The sequence below is a fragment of the Neofelis nebulosa genome, chromosome 2 (genome assembly GCF_028018385.1).
Source record: "Neofelis nebulosa isolate mNeoNeb1 chromosome 2, mNeoNeb1.pri, whole genome shotgun sequence".
NCBI classification, from domain to species: Eukaryota; Metazoa; Chordata; class Mammalia; order Carnivora; family Felidae; genus Neofelis; species Neofelis nebulosa.
This window is the reverse complement of record NC_080783.1, coordinates 113563907-113576033: the sequence shown is the minus strand read 5'-3', so window position 1 is coordinate 113576033 and position 12127 is coordinate 113563907. Positions and strand designations below refer to the sequence as shown.

General features: G+C 53.6%; 1 protein-coding gene across 7 annotated transcripts in view; it reads left to right on the top strand.

Moving 5' to 3' along the window:
• The window catches only part of ARHGEF4 (Rho guanine nucleotide exchange factor 4), a 261385-nt gene that overhangs the window by 244956 nt on the left and 4302 nt on the right, over positions 1-12127 (top strand). For 3 of the 7 annotated variants that reach the window (XM_058715680.1, XM_058715678.1, XM_058715683.1), the window contains exons 6-10: positions 6650-6829; positions 7869-8045; positions 8119-8298; positions 10428-10660; positions 10947-11076. In XM_058715680.1, coding sequence (XP_058571663.1) covers positions 6650-6829; positions 7869-8045; positions 8119-8298; positions 10428-10660; positions 10947-11076 — 900 coding nt within the window. Of the gene's footprint in view, positions 1-2255; positions 2563-2829; positions 3006-6649; positions 6830-7868; positions 8046-8118; positions 8299-10427; positions 10661-10946; positions 11077-12127 lie in introns of those variants that run through there. The other 4 variants (XM_058715682.1, XM_058715681.1, XM_058715684.1 and 1 more) reach the window with 3 other exon arrangements.

Sequence of the window (12127 nt, the reverse complement as noted above, 5' to 3'; positions counted from 1 at the left end):
GGAGCCTGGAAATCTCTGAGCAGGTCTTTCTGATCTGCTTTTAAGTCTCCTTGGCCTGCTTGGCTGCATCCTTCTGATCCATCAGAGGGGCATGGTGACTGTGACAGAGCACATCTTTGTGGATGGAATGATAGACACCTGCACATGAGCTTTGAACCCTACAGGGCTAAGTGTACAGTCTGTCAGGGAGGCAGTGGGAACTCCCCAGGAGGGAGCATAATAGGAACTGACATAGGATACTCCTGCATAGCTGACACAGGATTTTTTTAAAAAGCTGCTGAACCACATGCAGAAGATGAAATTGGGCCCTTAACTCACACCATACACAAAAATCAACTCAAAATGGATTAAAGACTTAAACCAAAAACCTGACACCACAAAAGTACTAGAAGAAAATAGGGAAAAGCTTCTCAACATTGGTCTGGGCAATGTTATTTTGGATATGATGCCAAAAGCACATGTAACAAAAGCAAAAATAGATAAGTGGGATTACACCAGGCCTAAAAGCTTCTGTACATTAAAGGAAACTATCAACAGAGTGAAAAGGCAATCTGTGGAATGGGAGAATGTATTTGCAAACCATATATCTGATAAAGGATTAATATCCAAAATATATAAGTAATTCATACAACCCAGTAGCAAAAAACCCAAATAATCCATTTTTTAAATGGACAGAGGACCTTAATAGACATTTCTCAAAAGAAGATACACAGAATGGCCAACAGGTATATGGACAGATGTTCACCATTGCTAATCATCAGAGACATGCAAACCAAAATCACAATGAGATATCACCTCACATCTCTTACAGTGGCTATTATTAAAAAGACAAAAGGTAAGTGTTGGTGACAGTGTGGAGAAAAGGAAACCCTTATAAACTATTGGTGGGAATGTAGATTGGTACAGCCAGTAAGGAAGCTCCTCAAAAAATTTAAAATAGAATTATTATGTGATCCAGCAATCATATTTGTGGGTGTTCCAAGAAAATGGGATCAGGATCTCGAAGAGATATCTGCACTCCCGTCTTCTCTGCAGCATTATTCAGTAGCAAAGACATGGAAACAACCTAAGCGTTCATTGCGTGATGATTGGACAAGCAAAATGTGGTTTATATGCCATGGAATATTATTCAGCCTTTAAAAGGGAAAGCCCACCATTTGTGACATCATGGATGAACTTGGAGGACATTATGCTAAGTGAAATAAGCCAGACACAGAAAGATGAAAAGTGTGTCATCTTACTTATTATATGTGTAATCTAAAAGTCAAACAAACTCATAGAAGCAGAAGATAGGGGATTGCCTGGAGTTGAGGGAGGGAAAAATAGGGACATGTCAGCCAAAGTATACAAAGTTTCTGTTGTGCCAGATGACTAAGTTCTGGAGATCTAATGTGCAGCATGGCAGCATGGTGACCATAGTTAAGGAGTACTGTGTTGTATACTTGAAGTGTGTGAAGTGGTTAGATCTTAGTGTTGTCACCACACACACACACACACACACACACACGAGAAGTGATAGGGTAATTAGCCTGATTGTGGTGATTATTTCACAATGTATACCTATTTCAAAACATCAAATTATATCTCTTAAATATATACAATTTTTGTCAGTTATACCTCAATAAAACGGTGGCGGGGGGGTGGGGGGCGAGAAGGGGAGTAGCCACTGAAGAAGCCAGCTGCTTTCCCAAAGGAACAAAATGCTGCTGGGATGGGTCAGTAAGGAGAAGTCCTGAGTCAGGACCTTCCTGGAGCACCTCCATGTGGGTGATGCCTCAGTCTGTCCTGACTCCACCATCCCTGTATTCCTAGGCGCTTTTATGAGTGAGCAAATTACCTGACCTTTGCAAGATGCGTTGACTCCTGAAGTGGGGGCCACGACAGCTCTTGGTATTAGGGATCAGAGCCCCTGGCCTATCCCCATGGCCCGGTGCCCCAATACTGTGAAGCTTTGAGGCACCCCCCACGCAATTCCTCCCGCCCTGCCCCGAGCGCCGCCGCGGCCCTCCGCGCCCGGTCAGTGCGGGGCCCCCGATCACCGGGAGCGCGTCTAGGTCCCCCTAGGAACCCCCCCCCTCCCACCCCCTCCCCCCGTCAGGAGGCGCCCCGGGCAGGCCGCCTCGCACGCCCGAGCCTCCTCACCCCTCCCACCCCCGCTCCCCCGCCCCTGCGGCCGGCTCGGTTGCTAGGGCTGCGGGGCCTGGAGACGCGGCGCGCACGTCGCGAGCTGAGCTGGAGAAGCCCCGGGCCCGGTGACCGCAGCGGCTCCGCCCCCCTCCGGGCGCTCCGGGCCACCCCGCTCCCGCCCTATCGCGGCGGGATCTCCGGGCCGCACGGGGCTGGCAGGCCGGGGCCATGGCCAGGGCCCCGCAGTCCCGGCGACGCCCCGCGGCGCCCGGCAGTGCCCTGCGCGCCTTGCTGCGCTGCAACCTGCCCCCCGGCGCCCAGCGCGTGGTGGTCTTCGCCGTGCTGGCGCTCCTGGTCCTCATCAACGTCGTGCTGATATTCCTGCTGGCCTTCCGCTGACCGCCCGGGCAGGGCGCCGCGGGGGATCGCGCAGGGGTGAGTGGCGCCGCGCCGCGAAGGATCTTCCTTTTCAGCCGCGTCCTCCGCAGTGCCCGCAGTGGCCGGAGGTGCGCCGGCTGACCCCGCCTGGCCCTGGTGCCCCCCTTCTCTGCCAGCTCCATGTGCCACGGCCCAGTGTGTGCGTGCGTCCCCCGGGTGATGCGGTCCTGCAGGTGACTCTGGGGCTTGGTGACCCTTGTGCCACGGGGTTCTTCTGCCTGTCCTTTGTGCCGTGCGCGTGTGCGTGTACCTAAAATGGCGTGTCTCTTCGTGTAACTGAGGATGCGGATGCAGCTGTGGACACGGCTGTCTGTGGTTGTCTGGAAAGTGTACGTGTGACTGCCGTGTGCGCGGAACTGGACATGCGTTTCTGTGTGGGTTGAAAAATGGGGAGATGAGTGGGTTCCTGTGCACGTGTCATCTGCAGTTGCTTTATCCAGGTTAGTGGTCTCGGCCAGCATGCCGCTACTACGGGTAGAGCCCTGCCTGCATCCCTGGAACGTGGGCATTCTGAACACCCCCTCTCCCCTGCTGGGCCGTGGCCTGGAGGAGCTGAGCCATATTCCTTCCCAGACTGTCTGATTGGAATCCTCCACCAGCCTGCATGTGTGAGAGAGAGGAGGAGATAGGACAGGGTGGGCATGTGTGTGAGAGAGAGGAGGAGATAGGACAGGGTGGGAAGGGTGGTGAGTGGTCAAAGTCAAGCTTTGAAGTAAAGCCTGGCTTCCTCCAGCCTGTCAAAGTCTCCAGGGCACAAGACTGGATCCTGCCCCCTCCCTCTCCCGACCTGCCCCCCGGTAAACAGCCCATGTCTCAGAGCCAGCTTCTGCTCCCCACTGCCAGGCCAAGAATGAACCTGCAACCCTTGCCCCTCAGCCTACTGGACTCGAATCTGGGCTTCTGTGCAGCCGTACCTCAGACAGAGAGCTTCAGGAAGGGCCTCTGCCCAGAAACCTATCTAGTGTGGGCCCTGATGGCCTCTGGACTATCCTGGAGGTAGAATGCATGTCTGACCTCTTGGAGCTACATTTTATCTTGGTGACAGAGTGCCGCCCTTTTGTGGATCTATAGAGGAGCTTTGTGGCCCAGGGAGAGCACATGGTTACTGTGGCATCAGTGAGGGAGACCAGGGGATTTGCTGAAGACTGTGAGTCTGTCAGGTAACTCCTGTGCACAGCAAGGTACTAGGACAAGGAAGTGACAAACGTGACCAACCCCACCACCACCAAGGGCTTCTGGATAACTGGACAAGGCAGGTATTGGGGCCTGTCCATAAAGGTCAGGAACCATGGTCTCTCTGGGAAGCCTTACCTGTTTGTCCCATACCTGGAGCCCTTCCCCCCATAGCTATACAGGAAACCACTCTGTAGGATGTGCAACTCTCTGCAAGGGCTGGCAGAATAAAGCAGAAGGGGGAGTCATTGGGCCTGACAAGAGGGGCTTTTGCTCACGGCTCACTTGAGAAAACCTGGAGTTAGGAGGAGGCACCTGGCCTGGTTAATATTAGTAGGAAACAACCTGGGAAGAGAAATGGTGGGAAGCTGGGCTGTGTGGGTATGTCTGCATTGCTTCCTCCCTGCCTGGGCTCCAGCAGTGAAGGTAGCATCCATGCTGTCCTAGAGACCTGCATGTGTATGTAGCTGGTGTGAACTGAGGGTGGACAGCATACACCTGCAATATGGCATACTGTTATCCGGAGATCAAAGTGTAGCATCCTGTTAGTGAGTATGTAAATGTGTGTTGGCAGGTGCATGTCAGGGTGTGTGCAGGAAGAGGGGGGTCTCGGAACACCCGCCTCTCAAGGATCAAAACTACCCAAATAGCCTATAGTCACATATTCCCTCCATCGTGATGCACACATTTGCCTGATGTCATACACACCCTCTGTCTTTATGCCCACACTCACCCATCATCACACACACCTTCGGTCCTGATGCACATGCTTACCTGTGATCACTGTCCCTGAAAGAGGACATTCATCTGCAGCCCACATTCTCATTGGCTCACCCATACCACCCTTGAGTACTTTCTTCCTCGTCTTCAGGCAAGATCTTTCAAGGCCAGGAGTGGTAGCCTGCTTGTGTGGAGTGTGCCAGCTATGGGCTGCCCAGTCTAGTGCCTGCTCCCTAGGTACAGCAGGCTGGCTCCTTTCATGATGCCTTGCTGAGTCCTCTGGTCTCATCTTGTCATATTGCAGCCAGGAGGTCTTGATCCTGGGGGCCAGGCCTTCTTGCAGAAGAGGACATACCTGTAGTAGGTCTTTTTAGCTGGGATGATTGCAATGGTCTCTTGAGGAGGCATGCAACCCCCCAGAAATAACCCAGTGCTTGGTGCCTGTGGTCTCTGGTGGGCCTTGGGCATCTGCAGCCCCTGAATGGCTGTTGTGTGAGAGTAAATGTGCGTATAATCATTCTGAGGAATGATTTCATCAGGGTTTGGAGCAGGTTCCATTCCCAGAACACATAAACTGAAGGTTTCTGAATGTGCTTGCTCAGGCCCTACCCTAGGGAAGGTTCCAGCCTGAGTGGGCTCTGGTACCAGGTGGCCCGCCCTACCCTTCGCTCTGCCCATTCAGGGTTTGGGGAAAACATTTTAGCTACTGGCACTCTCAGGTGAAGACCCAGCTAGTCTTGCTGCAGCCCTGCTCTGGTTCCCATTTCAATCTGAGGAACAGAACACACACTGCCCTGGGAGCACCGAGGAAAGGTCCCATTGGACCTGAAGCCAAGGGAGGATTCACACTCATGCATGGGGTCAGAGGCAAGCAGCTCAGAGGAGGAAAGAGTTGGCGCAGACGGCCTGACTGGTGATGCTCTGAGGGAGTGACTGCTTAACCAAAGAGCCAGCCCATGGCTGTGATAGAGCCAACACTTGGTCCCAGCAGAAAGGGGCATAGATCTCACCTCTTGTATAGCCCCCTGTCTACCCTTCCTCTTGTCCTGAGCACTCAGAGCCATTCATTATTCACGGAGCAGAAACTGAGCCCATGTTACAGGAAAGCAGGTGTCAGCCCAACAGGAAATGGAGCTCTGAGCACAAGGGCTGCCTGGGGGTTGGGGGGGGGGGCGGAATTCCATCTCCTCCTGATGTGAGATCCATGATAGGAGCATCGCTCCTGATGTGAGGTTCATGGCCATGTTGGAGTAAGGAAACACACCAAGTTATTTCAGCAGAGAGAAATTAATATAAAGAATTATGAGCCAGTTTTAAAGTACTTGACTCCATAACCCGAGTGCACAAGAACAATCCTGAGGTATCTGTTACAGAGGTAGCAGCTGCAAGGTGAACCTACCTCTCTTACAGCTAGGGAATATAGGAAAGAGGTTGGAGTAATTAAAGCTGAGGATCCTGTAGGGCTTGGGACCTAGAAGTCTGAGGATAGGTGCTGCTCAACTAGTGCTGGTGGACGTGGCAGGGGAGGGCCAAGAGACCGGTTCTGCCAGTGTTGGAAAAACACTGCAAACCAGATCCAGCTACCGTGATGGCTGGGAACCTCTGTCCCTGGGAGGAGTGGTGCCATTGCTTGCCAGGTGACCTCACAGGTAATGCAAGTCCACAAGAAGCCAGCAGGAGGGAGCAAGCCCTTCTCCCTCCAGCCTTGTGGTACCCAGGAGACGCCACATTTGGAGAACCTAACAGGGAGCAGCTGGCACAGAAGAAATGTAGCTTGCTGTGCTCAGCCCCAGCATCACAGAGCAGAGCAGAGATGGTAAATGAAGCTGAGAACAATAATTTAATCACTAGTCCAATGGGGATGGGAGGAAGATGTGCCCTGTGCAGGGGAGTGAGCAACATGCTTGCCTCTCAGATTCTGTGGCTCACCAGTATTCTAGTGGTCAAGTTCACTTCAGGCTTCGTCATGAGCCCTGCCAGTCCAGACATGCCCAGGGCATAGTCCTGTTCCCTGAAGAATGGTTGGCTCAGGAGGAGCCTCTCCATTCACTCCTTTGTAACATGAGTCAGGATCCCCTCTTCTCAGGGCTGCTGAGGGGTGGGGGGGCAGAAAACAGGAACACCCTGCCCCATGAGGAGGTACCTGGCAGCTTTACCCCACTGATCTGCCTGTCTGTGGCTCTCTCTACAGCTCATCAGTGATGGCAGTGTGGTCTGTGCTGAAGCACTCTGGGACCATGTCACCATGGATGACCAGGAACTGGGCTTCAAAGCTGGGGATGTCATCGAAGTAATGGATGCCACCAACAGAGAGTGGTGGTGGGGTCGTGTTGCTGATGGCGAGGGGTGGTTTCCAGCCAGCTTCGTGCGGGTATGGCACCAGCCTATGCTTTCTCTGGGTCCATAAGGAGCCAACTGGCTCTGCTCAGAAGTGCAGACCTGAAACTGCTCTTGGGTCAGAGGTGCTGGGCATGGACCCCCACCTACCTATGGCTGTGCTGGGACTGCAAGACTGCGGGCTGGAGATGGGAAGTGTGGGGACGGGGATGTGAAGAAGGCCAGCCACAGAATTGTGACACAACCTTCCTCCACCCGCAGACCATCACAAACTCCTGCCTGCCCCACCCCTCCCACCAGGGTGCCCTTGGTGTTCAGAAAGGAATGGGTCAGAAACGATGGTGTGTGGATTCCTCCAGGGGGAATCTGCATGTTAGAATGCCACCACCACAAACAACTCGGTGTATCAGGCATTTACTAAACACTATTCAGAAAAGTTGGATAGGCATCTCAAACTTCCGCAACGCTCTGAGAGCTGGGAACAGCCACTTATACCTGAGAAAATTGAGGCTTGGACAAGTTAAGTCGTTAGCACAAGAGATCACAGGGAAGAGACCCAGAACCTACCTATGGTGGCCTTTGGTGTCCAAGGAAGGAACCCGGGTGCCCTCAAAGGCCATGCAGAAGGCAGTGGGGAGTAGAGTTCTCAGACCTTGGGTTTCATTGCTTCCCCTGCCCCAGACCTCATGGATAAACGGCCCATTGTCCACCCCAAGCCTGTCCTAGTTCCAGGTCACAGAGCCAGAAAGGCCCCAATCACCCATTCACTTCTGTCACAGGCCCTAGAGGGGCTGGTGTGAGCAGACACTGGTTCGGAAACCCCCTAAGAGTGAGCATCCACTCTGCTCCCAGCACGGAGTCCAGCACCAGCGCAGGAGGGGGAGGGGGACAGAAGGCGACAGAGAGGGAGAGGGACAGAAGCTGGCGCCTCTGGAGGGGCTGGCGAGCCTCCGGTGTTGGGGGCAGGGGGCTGCCATGCCTACCTTCCTCCCAGCCTCAGTTCACCACTGCCCCCGCGTGCGGGCCACAGGGGCTGACCCTCCGGGCACTGACTGGCCACGTGCTGCCTGCAGCTGCGGGTGAACCAGGACGAGCCCGCCGACGATGACACATTGCGGGCCGGGGACAGCGGGGCCGAGGATGGAAGTGCCGAGGGGCAGAGCAGCAAGGACCAGATGCGGACCAACGTCATCAATGAGATCCTCAGCACTGAGCGGGACTACATCAAGCATCTGCGGGACATCTGCGAGGTGAGGCCTAGCAGGAGGTGCGGAGGGTGGCGTGGGGGGACCAGAGAGAGACCTGACGGGCCATGGGCTGCAGGGCTACATCAGGCAGTGTCGCAAGCGTGCTGACATGTTCAGCGAGGAACAGCTGCACACCATCTTTGGGAACATCGAGGACATCTACCGGTGCCAGAAGGCGTTCGTGAAGGCGCTAGAGCAGAAGTTCAACAGGGAGCGCCCCCACCTGAGCGAGCTGGGCGCCTGCTTCCTGGAGCACGTGAGCACGCCCTGCCCCAGCAACCTCTCTGCCCAGGGCCCATTCTCCAGGCCTCCCAGCCAGGCAGTCCCCCTCTGCCCTTCTTTGCTGGTGGTCCCCACTCCCCTGCACACATACACCCTGGCCCCCGAGCATGTAAGCCGCCCTTTGCCCTTGGCTCCCATTCTGGCCTCCTCGCAGACAGAAGTGGGCCCTGTAGGCTAAAAGCCCAGGCAACTTGCTCTTCTCTTCCCAGAAGCTTCCAGGCTCCACTCCCCTAGTGCCCAACCGCCTTCACCCTCCAGCGCTGTTTCAGCAATGTCTCTGCCTCTTTGGGAGGCAGACCAAGTCAGAGAAGGCTCCTTGGAGCAGGGGGCCTTAGGCATCAGCGGGAAAGGTTTTCTTGGGCTACAGGAAATAGAAGGCAAAGCTGGGCGGGGCCACCTGCTGAGCATCCTCAGAGCTGTCATAGCAGATTCTGGGCTTCCTCACACAGTGAGAAAACTGGAATTTGTGTAATGTGTAGCACTTCCACTCTAAATGCCAGTTGGATTGGTGATTTAATTGGATTTAATTGGATGGTGTGGGCTAGATGGACTCCTGGCCTTGCCTGGTAAGGAAGCACTTGTTTCTGTCTCCTGTGGCATTTATGTGGGGTTGAGCAGAGGATGCCAAGGCCAGCCCATCAAGGACAATATGGGTTCCTTCTTGGCTACTACCAGTGTTATGTAGGGGTGGGGGTTGAGGGGGCTGTTGGAAGGGCCCTATTACCTGGCTCCAGTGGCAGGAGAGCTGGAAGGGGAGACCTTAGATTCCCTGAGCAGGAATGGGTAGTGGGGTCAGAGCACCTGAGTAAGTGTGGGATTTGGAGCCAGTTATGCAGCAGGCAGAGTTGTGATGGGGGCTGGAAGGGAGGGATAGGCACTTTATCGACATTACCCAGTATGACCATCACAGCAACTGGCCAGTGAGCTTACTGCTGTTACCCTCCTTTCCCACCTAAGTCCATGAAGTCCTAGTCACTATAAGACCCAGTCTTTCTCTGGGTCAGGTAGATAGAACAACAACAACAACAAAAAAAAAAAAATGAAAAGAAAAAAGGCACAGTGAGTCTCATGTGCCTCATGTGTGTGTGTCTCAAGACACACACACAAGAGGTACCTGGGTGGCTCAGTTGGTTAAACATCTGACTCTTGATTTCAGCTCAGGTCATGATCTCGTGGTTCGTGGGATTGAGCCTGGTGTCAGGTTCTGCCCTGGCAGTGTGGATCCTGCTTGGGATCTCTCTCCCTCTCTCTCTCTGCCCTTCCCCCGCTCATGCTTTGTCTCTCTCTCTCTCTCTCTCAAAATAAATAACATGAAAAAAAAATTTTTTTAAACAATACACACACAACGTGGATGTATCTGTCACATGGTGAATGGATAAAGTGGCACTGGCTACCCAGATATGAAGCCAGAGCTTTGTGAGGAAGAAGCGAGACACCAGGGGGCACAGACATAGACCCTGGAAGCCATTTAATCTCCCTTAATCTCCTTCTGTCTCTCTCCTCTCAATCCTTCTCTCTGTCCTTCTCCCTCCCTCTCTCCTTGTCTCTGTCCCTCCCTCTCTCTCTCTTCTCCCTCTCTCTCCTTCTTTATCTCCTCTCTTCTCTCCCCTTCACTCTCCTTTCTCTCCCTTCTTCCCCCCAATCCTCTCTCCTCTCTATCCTTCTCTCTCTCCCTTCTTCCCCCCACTCCACTTTCCCCTTCTGTCTCTCCTTTCTTTCTCTTCTCCCCCTTCTTTCCCCTGTCCTCTCTCTCCTTTCTCTCTCTCTTTCTAGTTTTTGGCCTTGGCAGTGCTTCCTTATTAACATCATTGATTTCACCCCCCCCCCAAAAAAAAAAAACTGACATACAGTCAAAATATCTGCTGAGAAATCTGGGTGGTGACAGGACACACACATGCCTGAGTTTTCAGTGTCTAATACCCCTGTGTCTAATTCCACATAGCTTGTGCCCAGTGACATGGGTACAGAGAGCCTGGGCCCTCTGAGCCCAGCTCCTGAGGGAAATACAGAGGCCCCTGCTCCCTCTCCTATGCTGTGCCCCAGTTGCCTGGGTGGCCTGAGGGAGCAGGAGGTCACCATCCTGACCTCCAGCTGTGCCCCCAGCAAGCGGACTTCCAGATCTACTCGGAGTACTGCAACAACCACCCCAATGCCTGTGTGGAGCTCTCCAGGCTTACCAAGCTCAGCAAGTATGTGTACTTCTTTGAGGCCTGCCGGTTACTACAGAAGATGATAGATATCTCCCTGGACGGCTTTCTGCTGACACCGGTACAGAAGATCTGCAAGTACCCTCTGCAGCTGGCTGAGCTGCTCAAGTACACACCCCCCCAGCACAGGTAGGAGGCTGCTGGAGAGGGAGGGCAGTCTGAGGCTCTTCATGCCTTGGGTCAGCCAGAGTGTTGAGTTCTGACAGCACATAGTAAAATAGTCCCTGCTGTCACATGCTGTCATTACAATGAGAGAAGAGGACAAAAATAGGATATTAAGTTCTGTGGTGCCCAGACGCACCATCTGGCATTGACAAGTGAAAACTGCCAAGGGCATAGCCCCAGAGGGAGGCAGCTCCACAGCCCCTCTCTGCCTTCCCTAGTACAACCTTCTTCCATGTCTGTTATGCCCCAGGGACTTCAAGGATGTGGAGGCAGCCTTACATGCCATGAAGAATGTGGCCCAGCTCATCAACGAACGGAAACGGAGGCTTGAAAACATTGACAAGATTGCTCAGTGGCAGAGCTCCATAGAGGATTGGGAGGTGAGGGCCCCACAGCTCGGAAAATACCGTGGGGCATGGCTCCTTGCTTTAAAATCACGCTTGCCTAGGGGCGCCTGGGTGGCGCAGTCGGTTAAGCGTCCGACTTCAGCCAGGTCACGATCTCGCGGTCCGTGAGTTCGAGCCCCGCGTCAGGCTCTGGGCTGATGGCTCGGAGCCTGGAGCCTGTTTCCGATTCTGTGTCTCCCTCTCTCTCTGCCCCTCCCCCGTTCATGCTCTGTCTCTCTCTGTCCCAAAAATAAATTAAAATCACGCTTGCCTTTGAAAAATCTAGGAAGGAGCTGAAGTGGGAGTCATGCTCTGGGAGCTGGCAGTAGGAGAGCTGGTCCTCTGCCCAGGCCAACCCACTGGAGCATGCAGCTGCAGGCCTGGTGGCCTCTTTCCTGGTCAAGAGTGCCCAGCATGTGTGACATAGGATGCTGCTCCCAGTGTGGTCAGCTGGCCCAGCAGGAGGAGCTAGTCCTCAGCCCTCAAGGGACAGGCCAGATCCCCAAGTGGCAGTAACTACTGGGACTCCCAACAGAAGGTTTCAGGCCTGCCACAGCATGACCGAAAACGGATTTCCATGGGTTTTCATTCCATTCCTGATTCCATTCTTCAGGCTTGCACATGCCCCTTATATCCACCAGTCTTGCCTTCTGAAGCCACCCAGAGACCTGAACTAATGGGGACATTCCTGTCATTTAGAGGCCTTCCCGTCCTGCTCTTTCCACCCCCACCCACCAGCCATAAAATGTTATGAAAATACAGATTCCTGGACCCCACCCTAGAAACACAGAATTAGAATCCCTGGTGTAGTCTTTTTGTTTGCTTGTTTTCTTTTCCTGGTGACTGGTTCTGAGGCCTAGCCCTGGCTAAGGACCCCTACAAACTCACTTATCCCAAACTGAATGGCTGCCAATAACTGGCTATGGTTTGCATTTTCTAAGGAGGAACCAGAGTGAGGCGGGGCTTAGCCTGAAAGTTTGAGGTCTGATGATGGAGCTTCAGGTACTAACTATATTTAGCTAAGAAAACTTCATAAGCCCCTAAA